Source organism: Oncorhynchus masou, chromosome 21 (assembly GCF_036934945.1).
Source record: "Oncorhynchus masou masou isolate Uvic2021 chromosome 21, UVic_Omas_1.1, whole genome shotgun sequence".
In the NCBI taxonomy this organism is placed as follows: domain Eukaryota; kingdom Metazoa; phylum Chordata; class Actinopteri; order Salmoniformes; family Salmonidae; genus Oncorhynchus; species Oncorhynchus masou.
In genome coordinates this window covers 8,282,622-8,299,715 of record NC_088232.1, presented here as the reverse complement: position 1 = coordinate 8,299,715, position 17,094 = coordinate 8,282,622, and the positions used below count along the sequence as shown (strand labels likewise).

Genomic DNA, 17,094 nt, shown 5'->3' with positions numbered 1-17,094 from the left:
CGGCAGCACTCCGGCCTCGTCGGGCAGAAAACACCCGGCCGAACGCATCCTGGACAGCGTAGGGAGAGAGCTCAAGGCCACGTCGGGCGCCATGGCCCATCTCAAAGAGGAGAACAAGACACTACGAGAGAACCTCAAACAGAGCGTCAAGAGGGGCGAGGAGGCAGAGGACGGAGCCAAGCAGCTGAGGGAAGAACAGGCCATATTGGAAAGCTGCCTGCTCACGGTGCAGAAGGAGAAAGACCTGCTTCAGCTGGAGGTGCGGCAGCTCCACCAGGAGTACATCGAGCTCAGCAGTAGCATCTCGCTGCAGCTGAGAGAGAGGAGCCCCGTCGCCAGTACCAGGATATTAGCAGGGTCACATGTAGTGACTGATGGTAGTGATAGTGGAGCCAGGCAGCAAGAGAGTCCAAGGCAGCCTCTGAACAGCAGCCCTATTACCAGAGAAATGCTGGATGGCCCTGTAGGTAAGGTTAAAAAGAGTGCATTTTTACAGTTTGTCATTTAATTCAGGTGTATTGAATAGGTTATTCATTTTCACTCAAGGTCATTCCGAATGCAAAATAATGTTTGAACATCTAGCTACTGTGTCTTTTGTATACGATTATTAGAGACATCGCCACTAGTCGTCCTGGAGCTCATAACTACAGTGGGGCAAAAAGTATTTAGTCAGCCACCAATTGTGCAAGTTCTCCCACTTAAAAAGAGAGAGGCCTGTAATTTTCATCATAGGTACACTTCAACTATGACAGACAAAATAAGAAAAGAAAATCCAGAAAATCACATTGTAGGATATTCAATGAATTTATTTGCAAATTATGGTGGAAAATAAGTATTTGGTCACCTACAAACAAGCAAGATTTCTGGCTCTCACAGACCTGTAACTTCTTCTTTAAGAGGCTCCTCTGGCCTCCACTCGTTACCTGTATTAGTGGCACCTGTTTGAACTTGTTATCAGTATAAAAGACACCTGTCCACAACCTCAAAAAGTCACACTCCAAACTCCACTATGGCCAAGACCAAAGAGCTGTCAAAGGACACCAGAAACAAAATTGTAGACATGCACCAGGCTGGGAAGACTGAATCTGTAATAGGTAAGCAGCTTGGTTTGAAGAAATCAACTGTGGGAGCAATTATTAGGAAATGGAAGACATACAAGACCACTGATAATCTCCCTCGATCTGGGGCTCCAAGCAAGATCTCACCCCGTGGGGTCAAAATGATCACAAGAACGGTGAGCAAAAATCCCAGAACCACACCACACAGAGGGACCTAGTGAATGACCTGCAGAGAGCTGGGACCAAAGTAACAAAGCCTACCATCAGTAACACACTACGCCGCCAGGGACTCAAATCCTGCAGTGCCAAACGTGTCCCCCTGCTTAAGCCAGTACATGTCCAGGCCTGTCTGAAGTTTGCTAGAGAGCATTTGGATGATCCAGAAGAAGATTGGGAGAATGTCATATGGTCAGATGAAAACAAAATAGAACTTTTTGTTAAAACTCAACTTGTCGTGTTTGGAGGACAAAGAATGCTGAGTTGCATCCAAAGAACACCATACCTACTGTGAAGCATGGGGGTGGAAACATCATGCTTTGGGGCTGTTTTTCTGCAAAGGGACCAGGACGACTGATCCTTTTAAAGGAAAGAATGAATGGGGCCATGTATCGTGAGATTTTGAGTGGAAACCTCCTTCCATCAGCAAGGGCATTGAAGATGAAACGTGGCTGGGTCTTTCAGCATGACAATGATCCCAAACACACCGCCCGGGCAACGAAGGAGTGGCTTCGTAAGAAGCATTTCAAGGTCCTGGAGTGGCCGAGCCAGTCTCCAGATCTCAACCCCATAGAAAATCTTTGGAGAGAGTTGAAAGTCCGTGTTGCCCATCAACAGCCCCCAAAAATCACTGCTCTAGAGGAGATCTGCATGGAGGAATGGGCCAAAATACCAGCAACAGTGTGTGAAAAACCTTGTGAAGACTTACAGAAAACGTTTGACCTCTGTCATTGCCAACAAAGGGTATATAACAAAGTATTGAGATAAACTTCTGTTATTGACCAAATACTTATTTTCCACCATAATTTGCAAATAAATTCATTAAAAATCCTACAATGTGATTTTATGGATTTTCTTTCTCTCATTTTGTCTGTCATAGTTGAAGTGTACCTATGATGAAAATTACAGGCCTCTCATCTTTTTAAGTGGGAGAACTTGCACAATTGGTGGCTGACTAAATACTTTTTTGCCCCACTGTATGTCTTGAAAGACTTCTTCTTTCTTCTTCTTTGGACTGTGTAGGCAGAGAGGCAATTGTTCATATAAGGAAGCGTTTCGAGGAGGAGGAGCAGAGAGCCCAGAGGTACAAAAACATCATCAATCAGAATGAATGAGGCTGAAGCTGGATTAGTGGGCCAGGCAGACTGGATGTTGACCTCTACCTCCCATACCACGAGGGGTCAGGAGAGGTGAAGCATACTGTAGCCTACCGTAGAGCTCTTTGCATCACTTTACCAACAATATGCCCTTCACAAGGTCATGTACCGTATGCACTGTACAGATTTTAATTCTCTGATTATATTATGCTTTTCAAAATATTTTGTCAGTGTTATTTATCATTTATAATAGTTTTTAGATAAATGGCATGTCAAGGCAATTTGTGGCTAGGGCCGGGACGATACAAGTATTACGATACTCGTTAGTAATGTTGCAGGAAAACAAAACACAAAGCGGATTTAACTTCTTTAGGAAAACAGCCCTAATGTTGGAAACAAACATCGTTATCCAGAGTCACAATTTCTTTCTTTTTTAAGCTAAAGCACACAATATTTTACATATGTGGGGATCTTAACAGTCGTAACAGTGGAATTGGGAGGTTAGATGACTATATAAATTATATTAATGAAATTCCATCGCGTGTTGCTTTGGATGACTTTGTTAGTCATCATGGGGAAACCCTATTAGAATTCCTTCGAGACTCTAAAATGTATATCATTAATGGAAGGATATTCCCCTTAAGCGATAACTTTACATCCATATCAGGCAAAGAAAAAGCTGTGGTGGACTATATAGTTACCCTCCACAACTGTCTCCAAACTTGTTTGTAATTTAAGGTGTTACCCCCACAGATGGTTGTAGAATGTGGATGTTTTGACTTAATTGGAGAGAGAAAAGTAGACTTCCTGATCATTCTCTTTTATTTATGATATTTTCTGTTGGCCACGAACTCTGATGTTACACAGGTACTTAAGGAATGGGAGAAGGTTTGCTAGTTTGTTCTCGGGTAATGAAAATTGGGCATATTTGGAGGAAGAATTGTGTAAAGACATGTTCCCTGAGAACTAAAATGGAAAATACAATGTTAGAACCCTCTTATGCAGTACCAGTCAAAAGCTTGGACAGACCTACTCATTTTTCTTTATTTTGACTATTTTCTACATTGTAGAATAATAGTGAAGACATCAACACTATGATATAACACATATGGAATCATGTAATAGCCAAAAAAGTGTGAAACGAAGTCAAAATATATTTTATATTTGATATTCTTCAAAGTAGCCACCCTTTGCATTGATGACTTTGATGGCTTTGCACACTCTTGGCATTTTCTCATCCAGCTTTACCTGGAGTGCTTTTCCAACAGTCTTGAAGGAGTTCCCACATCTGATGCACCACTCCATCACTCTCCTTGGTCAAATAGCCCTTACACAGCCTGGAGGTATGTCATTGTCCTGTTGAAAAACAAATGATGGGAAAGCGAATTGCTGCAGAATGCTGTGGTAGCCATGCTGGTTAAGTGTGCCTTGAATTCTAAATCAATCACAGACAGTGTCACCAGAAAAGCACCATAACACCTCCTCCCCCATGCTTCACAGTGGGAACCACAAATGTGGAGAACCTCCATTCACCTACTCTGCTTCTCACAAAGATACGACGGTTAGAACCAAAAATCGCAAATTTGGAGTCATCAGACCAAAGGACGGATTTCCACCGGTCTAATGTCCATTGCTCGTGTTTCTTGGCCCAAGCAAGTCTCTTCTTATTATTGGTGTCCTTTAGTAGTGGTTTCTTTGCAGCAAATTGACCATGAAGGCCTGATTCACACAGTCTCCTCGGAACAGTTGATGTTGAGATGTGTCTGTTACTTGATCTCTGTGAAGCATGTATTTGGGCTGCAATTTCTGAGGCTGGTAACTCTAATTAATTTATGCTCTGCAGCAGAGGTAACTCTGGGTCTTCCTTTGCTGTGGCAGTCCTCATGAGAGCCAGTTTCATCATAGCGCTTGATAGTTTTTGCATCTGAAATTTTCTGTGACTGAAATTGACTGACCTTCATGTCTTAAAGTAATGATGCACTGTCGTTTCTCTTTGCTTATTTGAGCTGTTCTTGCCATAATATGGACTTGGCCTTTTACCAATAGGGCTATCTTCTGTATACCACCCCTACCTTATCACAACACATCACTGATTGTCTCAAATGCATCAAGAATGAAAGAAACTCCACAAATGAACTTTTAACAGGGGACACCAGTTAATTGAAATGCATTCCAGGTGACTACCTCATGAAGCTAGTTGAGAGAATGTGCAAAGCTGTCATCAAGATAAAGGGTGGCTACTTTGAAGAATCTCAAAAATAAAAAATATATTTTGATTTGTTTAACACTTTTTTGCTTACTAAACTTGTATGAACATAACAAGATTCAACAACTGAGAAATCAACTGAACAAATTCCACAGATATCTGACGAACAGAAGGGGAATAATGTGTCCCTGAACAAAGGTGGGGGTCAAAATCAAAAGTAACAGTCAGTATCTGGTGTGGCCACCAGCTGCATTAAATACTGCAGTGCATCTCCTACTCATGTACAGCATCAGATTTGCCTGTTCTTGCTGTGAGATGTTACCCCACTCTTCCACCAAGGCACATGCAAGTTCCCGGACATTTCTGGGGGAAATGGCCCTAGTCCTCACAGTCCGATCCAACAGGTCCCAGACGTGCTCAATGGGATTGAGATCCGGGCTTTTAGCTAGCCATGGCAGAACACTGACATTCCTGTCTTGCAGGAAATCACACACAGAACGAGTAGTATGGCTGGTGGCATTGTCATGCTGGAGGGTCATGTCAGAATGAGGATGTCTTCCCTGTAACGCACAGCGTTGAGATTGCCTGCAATGACAACAAGCTCAGTCCGATGATGCTGTGACACACCACCTCAGACCATGACGGACCCTCCACCTCCAAATCGTTCCCGCTCCAGAGTACAGGCCTCGGTGTAACGCTCATCCCTTCTACGATAAACGCAAATCCGACCATCACCCCTGATGAGACAAAACCGCGACTCGTCAATGAAGAGTACTTTTTGCCAACCCTGTCTGGCAAGCAACGGTGGGTTTATGCCCATAGGTGACGTTGTTGCCGGTGATGTCTGGTAGGACATGCCTTTCAACAGGCCTACATGCCCTCAGTCCAGCCTCTCTCAGCCTATTGCGGACAGTCTGAGCACTGATGGAGGGATTGTGCGTTCCTGGTGTAACTCGGGCAGTGGTTGTTGCCATCTTGTACCTGTCCCACAGGTGTGATGTTCGGATGTACCGACCCTGTGCAGGTGTTGTTACACGTGGTCTACCACTGCAAGGACGATCAGCTGTCCATCCTGTCTCCCTGTAGTGCTGTCTTAGGCGTCTCACAGTACGGACATTGCAATTGCCCTGGCTACATCTGCAATTCTCGTGCCTCGTTGCAGCATGCCTAAGGCACGTTCACGCAGATGAGCAGGGACCCTGGGCATCTTTCTTTTGGTGTTTTTCAGAGTCAGTAGAAAGGCCTCTTTAGTGTCCTAAGTTTTCATAACTGTGACCTTAATTATCTTTGAAAGACAGGGTCCTGAAAATGGGACTTTTTTTGTTTTGTTGCTGAGTTATGATATGATTCCATATGTGGTATTACATAGTTTTGATGTCTTCATTATTGTTCTACAATGAAAAAATAGTAAAAATAAAGAAAATCCCTTGAATTAGTATGTTTGTCCAAACTTTTGACTGCTACTGTATGTAACCCATACTTAAATGAGGAGCGGTCTGTGGCAGAAGTTAAGGTTATTGACGCTGCAAAAAATGGGAAAGCGTTTGGCATTGATGAACTGCCTAAGGAAGTTTTAAAATCCCCTAAATTAATTGACGTCTTTCATGATTTGCTCCAAATTTGTTTTGAGTACATTATACTGCCATCCACTTTACATAAGTCTATATTGAATCCCATTCCCAAATCTTCAAAAAATGACCTGAGCGTGCCACTGAACAATAGAGGTATAATTTATCAACCGTACTTAATAAACTTATATTCATCCATCCTCAACAATAATGACCTTTTGGAGGATCAGAACATTCTGGTGGAAGAACAAAATGTTTTATGTAAATCCAGAGCCTGTATAGATAATATCTTCTCTGTCTGTACAGTAATCAGAAATAGATTACACGAAGAGAAGCCTACTTTTGCATTTCATTGATTTCCAGAAAGCTTTTGATTTTGTAAATAGGGATATCTCAGCCTATAGTTGGTTAACCTCTTGAATCTCCCCATCCCGGATCGTGACTAAAGCCTCAGGCTCATTAGCATAACGCAACGTTAACGATTTCTGAAAATCGCAAATAAAATTAAAATAATGCGCCTGCTCTCAAGCTTAGCCTTTTCTTAACAACACTGTCATCTCAGATTTTCAAAATATGCTTTTGAACCATAGCAATTGACTAATTTGTGTAAGAGTATGCTAAGCTAGCTTAGCATTTTGAGTAGCATTTAGCACGCAACATTTTCACAAAAACCAGATAACCAAATAAATAAAATCATTTACCTTTGAAGAGCTTCAGATGTTTTCAATGAGGAGACTCTCAGTTACATACCAAATGCGCAGTTTTTCCTGAAAGCGTCTGTATGTAGGAGAAATCGCTCCGTTTTGTACATCACATTTGGCTACCGAAACGAACCGAAAATTCAGTCACCTACAACGTCAAACTTTTTCCGAATTAACTCCATAATATCGACCGAAACATGGCAAACGTTGTTTGGAATCAATCCTCAAGGTGTTTTTTCACATATCTCTTCATTGATATATCGTTCGTGGAAGCCTGCATTCTTCTATAAATTCCATGGAAAAATACTTGCATCTGACTTTTGCGCACCAATTTCGGCACAGGACACCGGGTGGACACCTGGTAAATGTGGTCTCTTATGGTCAATCTTCCAAAGATATGACTACAAATACGTCACAATGCTGCAGACACCTTGGGGAAACGACAGAAAGGGCAGACTTACTCCTCTCGCATTCACAGCCATATAAGGAGACAATGGAAAACAGAGCCTCAAAAATCCTGCTCATTTCCTGGATGCCGTCTCATCTTGGTTTTGCCTGAAGCTCACGTTCTAGGGCACGCACAGAAAATATCTTTACAGTTCTGGACACATCAGAGTGTTTTCTTTCGAAAGCTATCAATTATATGCATAGTCGAGCATCTTTTTGTGACAAAATATCTTGTTTAAAACGGGAACGTTTTTCATCCAAAAATGAAATTGCGCCCCTAGAGTTTCAACAGGTTAATGACCGGGGTTGATGGGAAATTTGATCACGTTATCCACAGTCTCTTCACAAAGTACCAATTGCTTGTGTGCGTGTTAATTAATCTCGTACAGATTGGTTTCCCACAACCTCGGGTATAAAACAAGGAGACGCCTTATCACCGACTTTGTTTGCTATGTTTATAAATGATTTGGCAAAAGAAATTAAACAGTTAAATATTGGAGTAAGATATGATGATGAAATGCTAAGTATCTTTTTGTATGCTGATGATATTATTTTGATGGCAGAAACAGAACAAGACCTGCAGAACATGTTATTAGTCTGTTGGTGTAAAAGATGGAGACTCATGATCAACCAGACAAAAACACAGATAATGACTTTTAGAAACCAGGTACTAAGAGAAGTGTTTTTCAGTTTCTTTCTTGAGTTTACTAGCAATTATAAATATTTTGGAATTTTTATTGATGAACATTTTACCTTTCTACACGGACCATCTGCCCTGGCCGACTCAGCGAGTAGAGCTCTTGGGGGAGTTATAGGAAAAACAAAACCACTGAAAGATATTGGTTACGCTGCGTATTCTAAACTGTATTAGACATGCGTGTGTCCTGTTCTGGACTATTCAGCAGGAGTGTGGGGTGCTAAGAGGTATTTTAAAATGAACATGTCCATAACAGAGCTGTGCATTACTTTTTAGGTGTCCACACGTGCACTGGGAACCCTGTGAGGTGAGATGGAAGGCATGCATGGTGAGACTTTGGAATAGACTTAGATATGCCAACTGCCAGAATAGCTCGGAGCATGGAGATACTATAGACGTTTTTCAGTGGGATCTATCCATAGGGGGAGCCTGGGCAACTGAAACATCTGACCTTTTTCAACAGTCTGACTGTGAACATCTGTACCAAAACCAAATTAAGGGAGACATAGATATGATGCAATATGGGAGAAAAAATATGGGTGGAGGAGATTAATTATAGACCCAAATTGAGAACCTTTTGTTAAATTAACGGTGAATTTGTTTGTGAGAGAGATATATTATGTATAACCTACCTAAAAGCAAGAGATTGCTATGTGCACAGGTAATATCAGGGATATTGCCTCTGCGTATTGAAACAGGTAAGGTCAGGGATATTGCCTCTGCGTATTGAAACAGGTAAGATCAGGGATATTGCCTCTGCGTACTGAAACAGGTCCGATCAGGGATATTGCCTCTGCTTATTGAAACAGGTAAGGTCAGGGATATTGCTTCTGCGTACTGAAACAGGTCAGATCAGGGACATTGTCTCTGCTTATTGAAACAGGTCAGATCAGGGATATTGTCTGCTTATTTAAACAGGTATTGTGGTGAAATGGAAGAGGAAGACTGTAACTACTGTGACCTCGAAGAAATAGAGAATGAAACTCATTTGATCCTCTATTGCCCTTTCTACCACAACTTATTCCAGAAAGCACACCAGATATACCTTGGCATGGCATTATGTGGCTGAGCGATGAGGATAAACTGAATGCTTTTTTGTCCATTGTGTATTTACGTTTGCGGAATATTTAGGGAAAGTCTGGAATAAAAGAAAAAGGGCTACCTATAATTAAATTGTAAAAAATATTCAGCTTCTATGTGGTAAATGCACGTGTGTATAAAGATCGTGTATAGGCTTGTCTGGCCCTCGCTTCATACTCTTTGGCTGGCCCTCGCTTCATACTCGTCGCCAAACCCACTGGCTCCATGTTATCTACAAGACCCTGCTAGGTAAAGTCCCCCCTTATCTCAGCTCGCTGGTCACCATAGCATCTCCCACCTGTAGCACACGCTCCAGCAGGTATATCTCTAGTCACCCCCAAAACCAATTCTTTCTTTGGCCGCCTCTCCTTCCAGTTCTCTGCTGCCAATGACTGGAACGAACTACAAAAAGCACTGAAACTGGAAACACTTATCTCCTTCACTAGCTTTAAGCACCAACTGTCAGAGCAGCTCACAGATTACTGCACCTGTACATAGCCCACCTATATTTTAGCCCAAACAACTACCTCTTTCCCTACTGTATTTTATTTATTTATTTATTTTGCTCCTTTGCACCCCGTTATTTTTATTTCTACTTTGCACATTCTTCCATTGCAAATTTACCATTCCAGTGTTTTACTTGGTATATTGTATTTACTTTGCCACCATGGCCTTTTTTTGCCTATCCCTCCCTTATCTCACCTCATTTGCTCACATCGTATATAGACTTATACTGTATTATTGACTGTATGTTTGTTTTGCTCCATGTGTAATTCTGTCGTTGTATGTGTCGAACTGCTTTGCTTTATCTTGGCCAGGTCGCAATTGTAAATGAGAACTTGTTCTCAACTTGCATACCTGGTTAAATAGAGGTGAAATAAATAAAATAAATAAGAATCTTCTCTTTGTGCCAGACTGGGTTCAAATGCCTTCCATTTCTATGTTATGTAAAAATGCGTATATATACAGTGTGTATGTATGTACATTATTGTACTGCTCTAGAGATATAATTCTTGTTTGGATAACCTTATTTATTATTACATACAGTGCCTTGCGAAAGAATTCGGCCCCCTTGAACTTTGCGACCTTTTGCCACATTTCAGGCTTCAAACATAAAGATATAAAACTATATTTTTTTGTGAAGAATCAACAACAAGTGGGACACAATCATGAAGTGGAACGACATTTATTGGATATTTCAAACTTTTTTAACAAATCAAAAACTGAAAAATTGGGCGTGCAAAATTATTCAGCCCCTTTACTTTCAGTCCAGCAAACTCTCTCCAGAAGTTCAGTGAGGATCTCTGAATGATCCAATGTTGACCTAAATGACTAATGATGATAAATACAATCCACCTGTGTGTAATCAAGTCTCAGTATAAATGCACCTGCACTGTGATAGTCTCAGAGGTCCGTTAAAAGCGCAGATAGCATCATGAAGAACAAGGAACACGCCAGGCAGGTCCGAGATACTGTTGTGAAGAAGTTTAAAGCCGGATTTGGATACAAAAAGATTTCCCAAGCTTTAAACATTCCAAGGAGCACTGTGCAAGCGATAATATTGAAATGGAAGGAGTATCAGACCACTGCAAATCTACCAAGACCTGGCCGTCCCTCTAAACTTTCAGCTCATACAAGGAGAATACTGATCAGAGATGCAGCCAAGAGGCCCATGATTACTCTGGATGAACTGCAGAGATCTACAGCTGAGGTGGGAGACTCTGTCCATAGGACAACAATCAGTCGTATTTTGCTCAAATCTGGCCTTTATGGAAGAGTGGCAAGAAGAAAGCCATTTCTTAAAGATATCCATAAAAAGTGTTGTTTAAAGTTTGCCACAAGCCACCTGGGAGACACACCAAACATGTGGAAGAAGGAGCTCTGGTCAGATGAAACCAAAATTGAACTTTTTGGCAACAATGCAAAACGTTATGTTTGGCGTAAAAGCAACACAGCTCATCACAATGAACACACCATCCCCACTGTCAAACATGGTGGTGGCAGCATCATGGTTTGGGCCTGCTTTTCTTCAGCAGGGACAGGGAAGATGGTTAAAATTGATGGGAAGATGGATGGAGCCAAATACAGGACCATTCTGGAAGAAGGTGTTGGCCAAGTCAAAGTCCAGACCTGAATCCAATCGAGAATCTGTGGAAAGAACTGAAAACTGCTGTTCACAAATGCTCTCCATCCAACCTCACTGAGCTCGAGCTGTTTTGCAAGGAGGAATGGGAAAAAAATTCAGTCTCTCGATGTGCAAAACTGATAGAGACATACCCCAAGCGACTTACAGCTGTAATCGCAGCAAAAGGTGGCGCTACAAAGTATTAACTTAAGGGGCTGAATAATTTTGCACGCCCAATTTTTCAGTTTTTGATTTGTTAATAAAGTTTGAAATATCCAATAAATGTTGTTCCACTTCATGATTGTGTCCCACTTGTTGTTGATTCTTCACAAAAAAATACAGTTTTATATCTTTATGTTTGAAGCCTGAAATGTGGCAAAAGGGGGCCGAATACTTTCGCAAGGCACTGTATAGATTTGTACTTGACATTTTTTCACTCTTTATGCGATGCGCAATGCAGAGAACACTAGAAGAAGAATTAGCATTTTATTACCACGGTGAATTATTGTAATGTTTGTTTATGTGTCACTTAATCCCATAAGGGACGGTTGCCAATTGGCGATTCGACACACAAATAAAATGTAATTCATTCATTCATACAGAAGTTTTTCAAAGGACCAAAGAGATTGATCTGCCTCATGTTTGAATTTTTGCCATCTAAAAAATATTGCGATACGGGTATCATCCCGGCTCTATTTGTGGCTGGGGTGCAGCCCATGCCCCATGTAGTTTCAGTTGGAGAAGGTAAGGATATTTTTGGACAGTGAGGGGAGTTGTTGTATCCAGTTGTTGTTGAGCCACCTCTCTATTAGGATCTATTAGACCTCAAAAAAAAAATGGTTTAACCAAACATTGAAGGGGTCCACACAGTTTATGTTGGTGGTAGTATGTAGTCTGCTGTATGCACCATTCATACTAACACAGCTAATAAGCATGCACTGGACGTTACAATCCAGTTGGCGAGGTTTTACATTGGATTCCCTTGTTTATAGTCAGGCCTAGCATCAGTGTTTGCTGTCTTGCACCCAAAGACCCAATAAGTCCGATGGAAACCCACCCGTTGAGTCAACACTTTATTTGGATAGTCTGTAGAACATCTACATCATGTCAACTAACTATCTACTAACCTTAACCCTAGCCCTAATCTTAACCCTTACCCTAACCGTAGCCCTAGCAAGCAGTTGCTTATCAGTAGATTGATTGTTGATAGTATAAGATGGACTATCCAAGTAAAGTGTGACCCCCCCCCCACCCCCTTTAAATTCTTATGGTTACACAGATGGCAGGTGAGCACATTGTCCCTCTGTATACCCTGCTAGCCATGCCATGTCAATCAGTGGAGGGCTTTGTGGGACTGTACGACTCATGACTCACATCTCATCATGTCTTGAGGCTTTCATTCTTGTCCGTTACCCGTCTGCCTGGCAGAAAGACAGTTGTAAGGTGTTGTTGTCATCAGGACACTTATACTTAGCTACTCCTGCCAACTTTAGTCTATTTAGTCATTTCAGAAAGTAACAACCCCCATTGTTTGACAGAATCAATACTAATTTCTCTGATGTGTCCCGGAAATTTTTGACCTTCAGGCATGAATTCTTTCAGTGATGTAACTGATACTGTTATTTCATGCTACGGTCAGCATGTGATGTCATCAAATACTTAAACTTTTTTTTTTTATCTGTCATGAGAAAATGTCAAATGGGCCTTTTGATATTGATGCTGTTTTCACATATACTCATACTAGCCTATGACTCCCATTCTGTCCATGGGTTCATCAACTTTGACTTCAAAATGTTACATGGGTGGAGAGCCGAGCAGTAAGTCATCAACTTCACTGTTTGCACCCTAATGTAATTCCATGGTGAACAGAGACCGAATCAAAAGGGAAATGACATGCGTCTTAAACCCCGTTGCTCATGTCCTCCAGACTTGATTTAGAACGGGGGCAGCTCCCCCAGGTCCGCTCTCTGTAAGCTGCAGGTCGATAACTTTCGACAGCCTGATAAACCGTTATTGGCTTACGTGCTGAAAGGCCCATGAATGAGTTACTAAAAACAGGCATTGAACCGATCCCCCGCAATACAACAGTGGTGATGGACTAAGAAACAGGAAGAAAGGGCAGCCTCTTAAATGATCCAGAAATATAGTGAGGACATACACTATCGGTAAGTAGACAGTTTGCTGCCACTAAAGGCGAGGGAGGGGATCCGGATCTCTCGTGGACTGTCTAATAATATAGCGTATATATATTAGTTTGTGCCAGAGCTGCAACACACATTGAGTGTACAAAACATTAGGACCACCTTCCTAATATTGAGTTGCACCCCCTTTTTTCCCCTCAGAACAGTCTCAAATTGGTCGGGGCATGGACTCTAGTAGTTGTCGAAAGCGTTCCACAGGGAGGCTGTCCTATGTTGACTTCAATGCTTCCCACAGTTGTGTCAAGTTGGCTGGGAGTTCTTTGGGTGGTGGACCACTCTTGATAGCATTGCAGTTCTTGACACACTCAAACCGGTGCGCATGGCACCTACTACCATACCTCGTTCAAAAGCACTTAAATGTTTTGTCTTGCCCATTCAACATCTGAATGGCACACACACAATCCTTGTCTCAGTTGTCTCATGGCTTAAAAATACTTCTTTAACCTGCCTCCTTCCATTCATCTTTCCTGATTGAAGTGAATTTAACAAGTGACATCAATAAGGGATCATAGCATTCACCTGGATTCACCAGGTCCAAAAGGCTCCTTAACAGCTTCTACCCCCAAGCCGTAAGACTGCTGAACAATTAATCAAATGGCCACCCGTACATTTTACATTGACCCCCCTCCCATTGTTTTTACACTGCAGCTACTCGCTGTTTATTAGCTGTGCATAGTCACTTGACCCCAACCTACATGAACAAACGACCTCGACTAACCTGTACCTCGGCACATTGACTCGGTACCGGCACCCCCTGTATATAGCCTCGTTATTGTTATACAACTTTGTGTTACTTTTGATTTTTTACTTTAGTTTATTTAGTAAATATTCTCTTAACTCTTTCTTGAACTGCATTGTTGGTTAAGGGCTTGTAAGTAAGCATTTCACGGTAAGGTCTATATACCTGTTGTATTCGGCTCATGTGACAAATAAAATTGATTTGATTTGAATTTGGAAATGTCAGCACTTAAATTGATTAGTCAGTTTGTCATTCCATGCTGAGTTTACAACTATTAGGTGTCAGTAAATGACAACCTGCCTTATGAACTAATGTGTTGTTTTACACCTCAGCTTGTGATTAAAGCACATCTAACAAAATAAGGAATCCATTTGGAAAGAAAAATACCTGAACATTAATTATCAACATAATTTACTATGGTAGCATTCACAAAGGCAATGTAACATTTTCGTCCCACAATCAGCATTTAAATATCAACACTTGCATGTGGCCAAAATAGTTTGTTGTAAGAAGCATGTCAAAACAGCAAGTTTTAAACAGCAGTTTCAAAAGCTCTTAAATGTCAATGGCACAATTCAGCAATGCATTTGGCACTTGCATGAAATTGATCATTTACACATTTTGAACACACTTGGTTCTTCACTGAACCTTTTGACAATAGACAAATGTAAAAAAGCTAAATGTTTTATCCATAATTCACTCTTACAGTAGGTTGCACAGAACAGACATCATCAGTTGATATGATGAATTCAGACTTTAGTCGCTTTGAAATCTGTATCGCTCATGTCTTTTTCCCTCAGTGTCTTTCTGCTCATGATGTTCCTCGACCCAGAATTGACAGGTTGGCTGCACTTACACACAGACAGAAACGCAGCCCGGTAGTTGTTGTTCATCCACCCATAGAGGATAGGGTTGACGAAGGTCGAGCACATGGCCACGATGTGGAACATGGTGAAAAGCAGCTTGAAGTCTTTCATTTCCAAGACACTGTTGTCAATGTCAATGGCCAGCTGGAAGGCATGGAGAGGCAGCCAGCTCACTGCAAACACCACCACCACGATCACCAGCATCTTAGTGGTCTTCCTCTTGCGCTGGTGGCGGTTGTTCCTCCCTGCCGGACTCACGTGGTTCTTCAGCTTACTCCAGATGCGGATGTAAGCGAAGGAGTTGATGGCCAGCGGCAGGCAGTACTGGAGCAGGAGCATGGAGATACTATAGATGGTCCCGTCCATGCCGCTCCCTGGCCACTTTTCCGTGCAAACCTGAATGGACTGCTCGGGCGAAAGGTCAAACGTCCCGTACTCCCGGAAGATGGCGAGCGGGCTGGCCAGGACTGCGCTTATGGCCCACGTCATGATGATGACAGCGGCGCACATTTCCTTGGACATCTTGGTCTCCAGGTGGTAGACGATGCTCCGGTGGCGGTCCAGGGCGATGATGTTGAGCGTGATGGTGGAAACGTGCACGGCCATGCCTTGGGAGAAGGGCAGCATGAAGCACAATGCCTGGCCAAACCTCCACTCCCCATGGAGAGTATTGATCAAAGTAAAGGGCAAACATAGAGTATTCACTAGCAGATCCGCCACAGCCAGGTTCACGATGAAAAAATTGGTGACGGTGTGCAGAGTTTTGAACTTGTACACCACGTATATCACCAGGGAGTTTCCGATGACTCCGAACAGTATGATGGTGCTGTAAGCCAAGATGAGGATCACTTGCACTCCCACCAGCTTGGTGCGGTCCTCCAGGTCTGGAAAGTTGTTGTTGCGGCAGTTTGAGAATTCACAAGCAAGTCTAGAAGAATTCGCCCAATCCTCCATTGGAGTTATGTTTACTTGACTTTCAGCATCCATTGGTATCGTTCCCCTCCGGGCCTCAAAAATTCTGCAACAAAGAGGAGGGAGGTCATTTTGACAGAGGACGTACATTTGTTTAAAAACATTTTTAAAGCTTCTTGCCTGCTCATATTTTAGACTGCAGTGAATGATGTCATTGACCCTTGTACAAGCTGCTAGCCTCGTGTGAGGCATACCTGTGACATATACATACAATATCTTCCGCAACATCGAGGGCAGGGCAAAGACATGAGCTGGGCCTATCACAGTGATTCATCGGACTCCAGAGACTAGTTGAATTTCGCAGCCGGAGACTAGTTAAATTTCGCAGCATATAAATAACAATCGTTCCAACAACCTTTTTTCAATTTTTTTCTCTCACCCCCAAGCCACTGAATAAAATATGACTTGTGTTCTCACTCGGTTGTTTTACAGCACATTGTAATAAGGATCACCTGACAAACCTAGTTTGTCTCAATACTGTATATATTTATAGATTTGATATTTTACCTTTTATTTTACCAGGTAAGATTAAATATCTATTCGACAAGAGACACCTGGATAACATAGCAATACACAAAATGTCAGATACATTTACAACATAACACACAAAGCACTGCATTTAAAAAACATACATTTACACATTGAGCATGCAAGATGCTTTGAGGAGGTGTGGCGCATCTAGGGTTGAAAACATTGATATCCCCCCACTTCACTTTAAACCATAGGGTAAAAACTATCTTTAAATTCATTCAAAGAGACGAGCTCCTGCAATTTCATGCCCTTTTATAGCTTGTTCCAAGTAGAAGGGGATGAACTGTAACTTTTTTTTTTTACCAGCTTTATATGGGCCTTAACACGGTCAACAAAACACAGTCATGTTATTGTAGCTGTAAAGGCGATATAGCTGTAAATACGATTACCTACACTGCTGCAGGGGATTGCTCTTCCTGTATCATACTGTTGCACTTTGATGATCAACCGCTATAGGTTTAAATACACTATATATAAATAAATAAAAATATGTGAACAAATTAGGGGATTTGGCTATTTCAGCCACACCCGTTGCTGACTGGTGTATAAAATCAAGCACACAGGCTTGCAATCCCCATAGACAAACATTG

The 17,094-nt window shown here is 41.9% G+C and overlaps 1 protein-coding gene across 1 annotated transcript; it reads right to left on the bottom strand.

The window, feature by feature from the left end:
• Nucleotides 1-14,884: 14,884 nt before the first annotated feature.
• On the bottom strand, nt 14,885-15,988 carry LOC135507321 (neuropeptide Y receptor type 2-like). The gene has a single exon (XM_064926885.1). It carries the CDS (start codon nt 15,986-15,988, stop codon nt 14,885-14,887), a length of 1,104 nt encoding a protein of 367 aa, XP_064782957.1.
• Between the last annotated feature and the right edge of the window lie 1,106 nt (nt 15,989-17,094).

Excerpts from the sequence above, each read along its gene's own strand:
- LOC135507321 (XM_064926885.1), bottom strand. The coding sequence starts at position 15,988 with ATGGATGCTGAAAGTCAAGTAAACATAACTCCAATGGAGGATTGGGCG.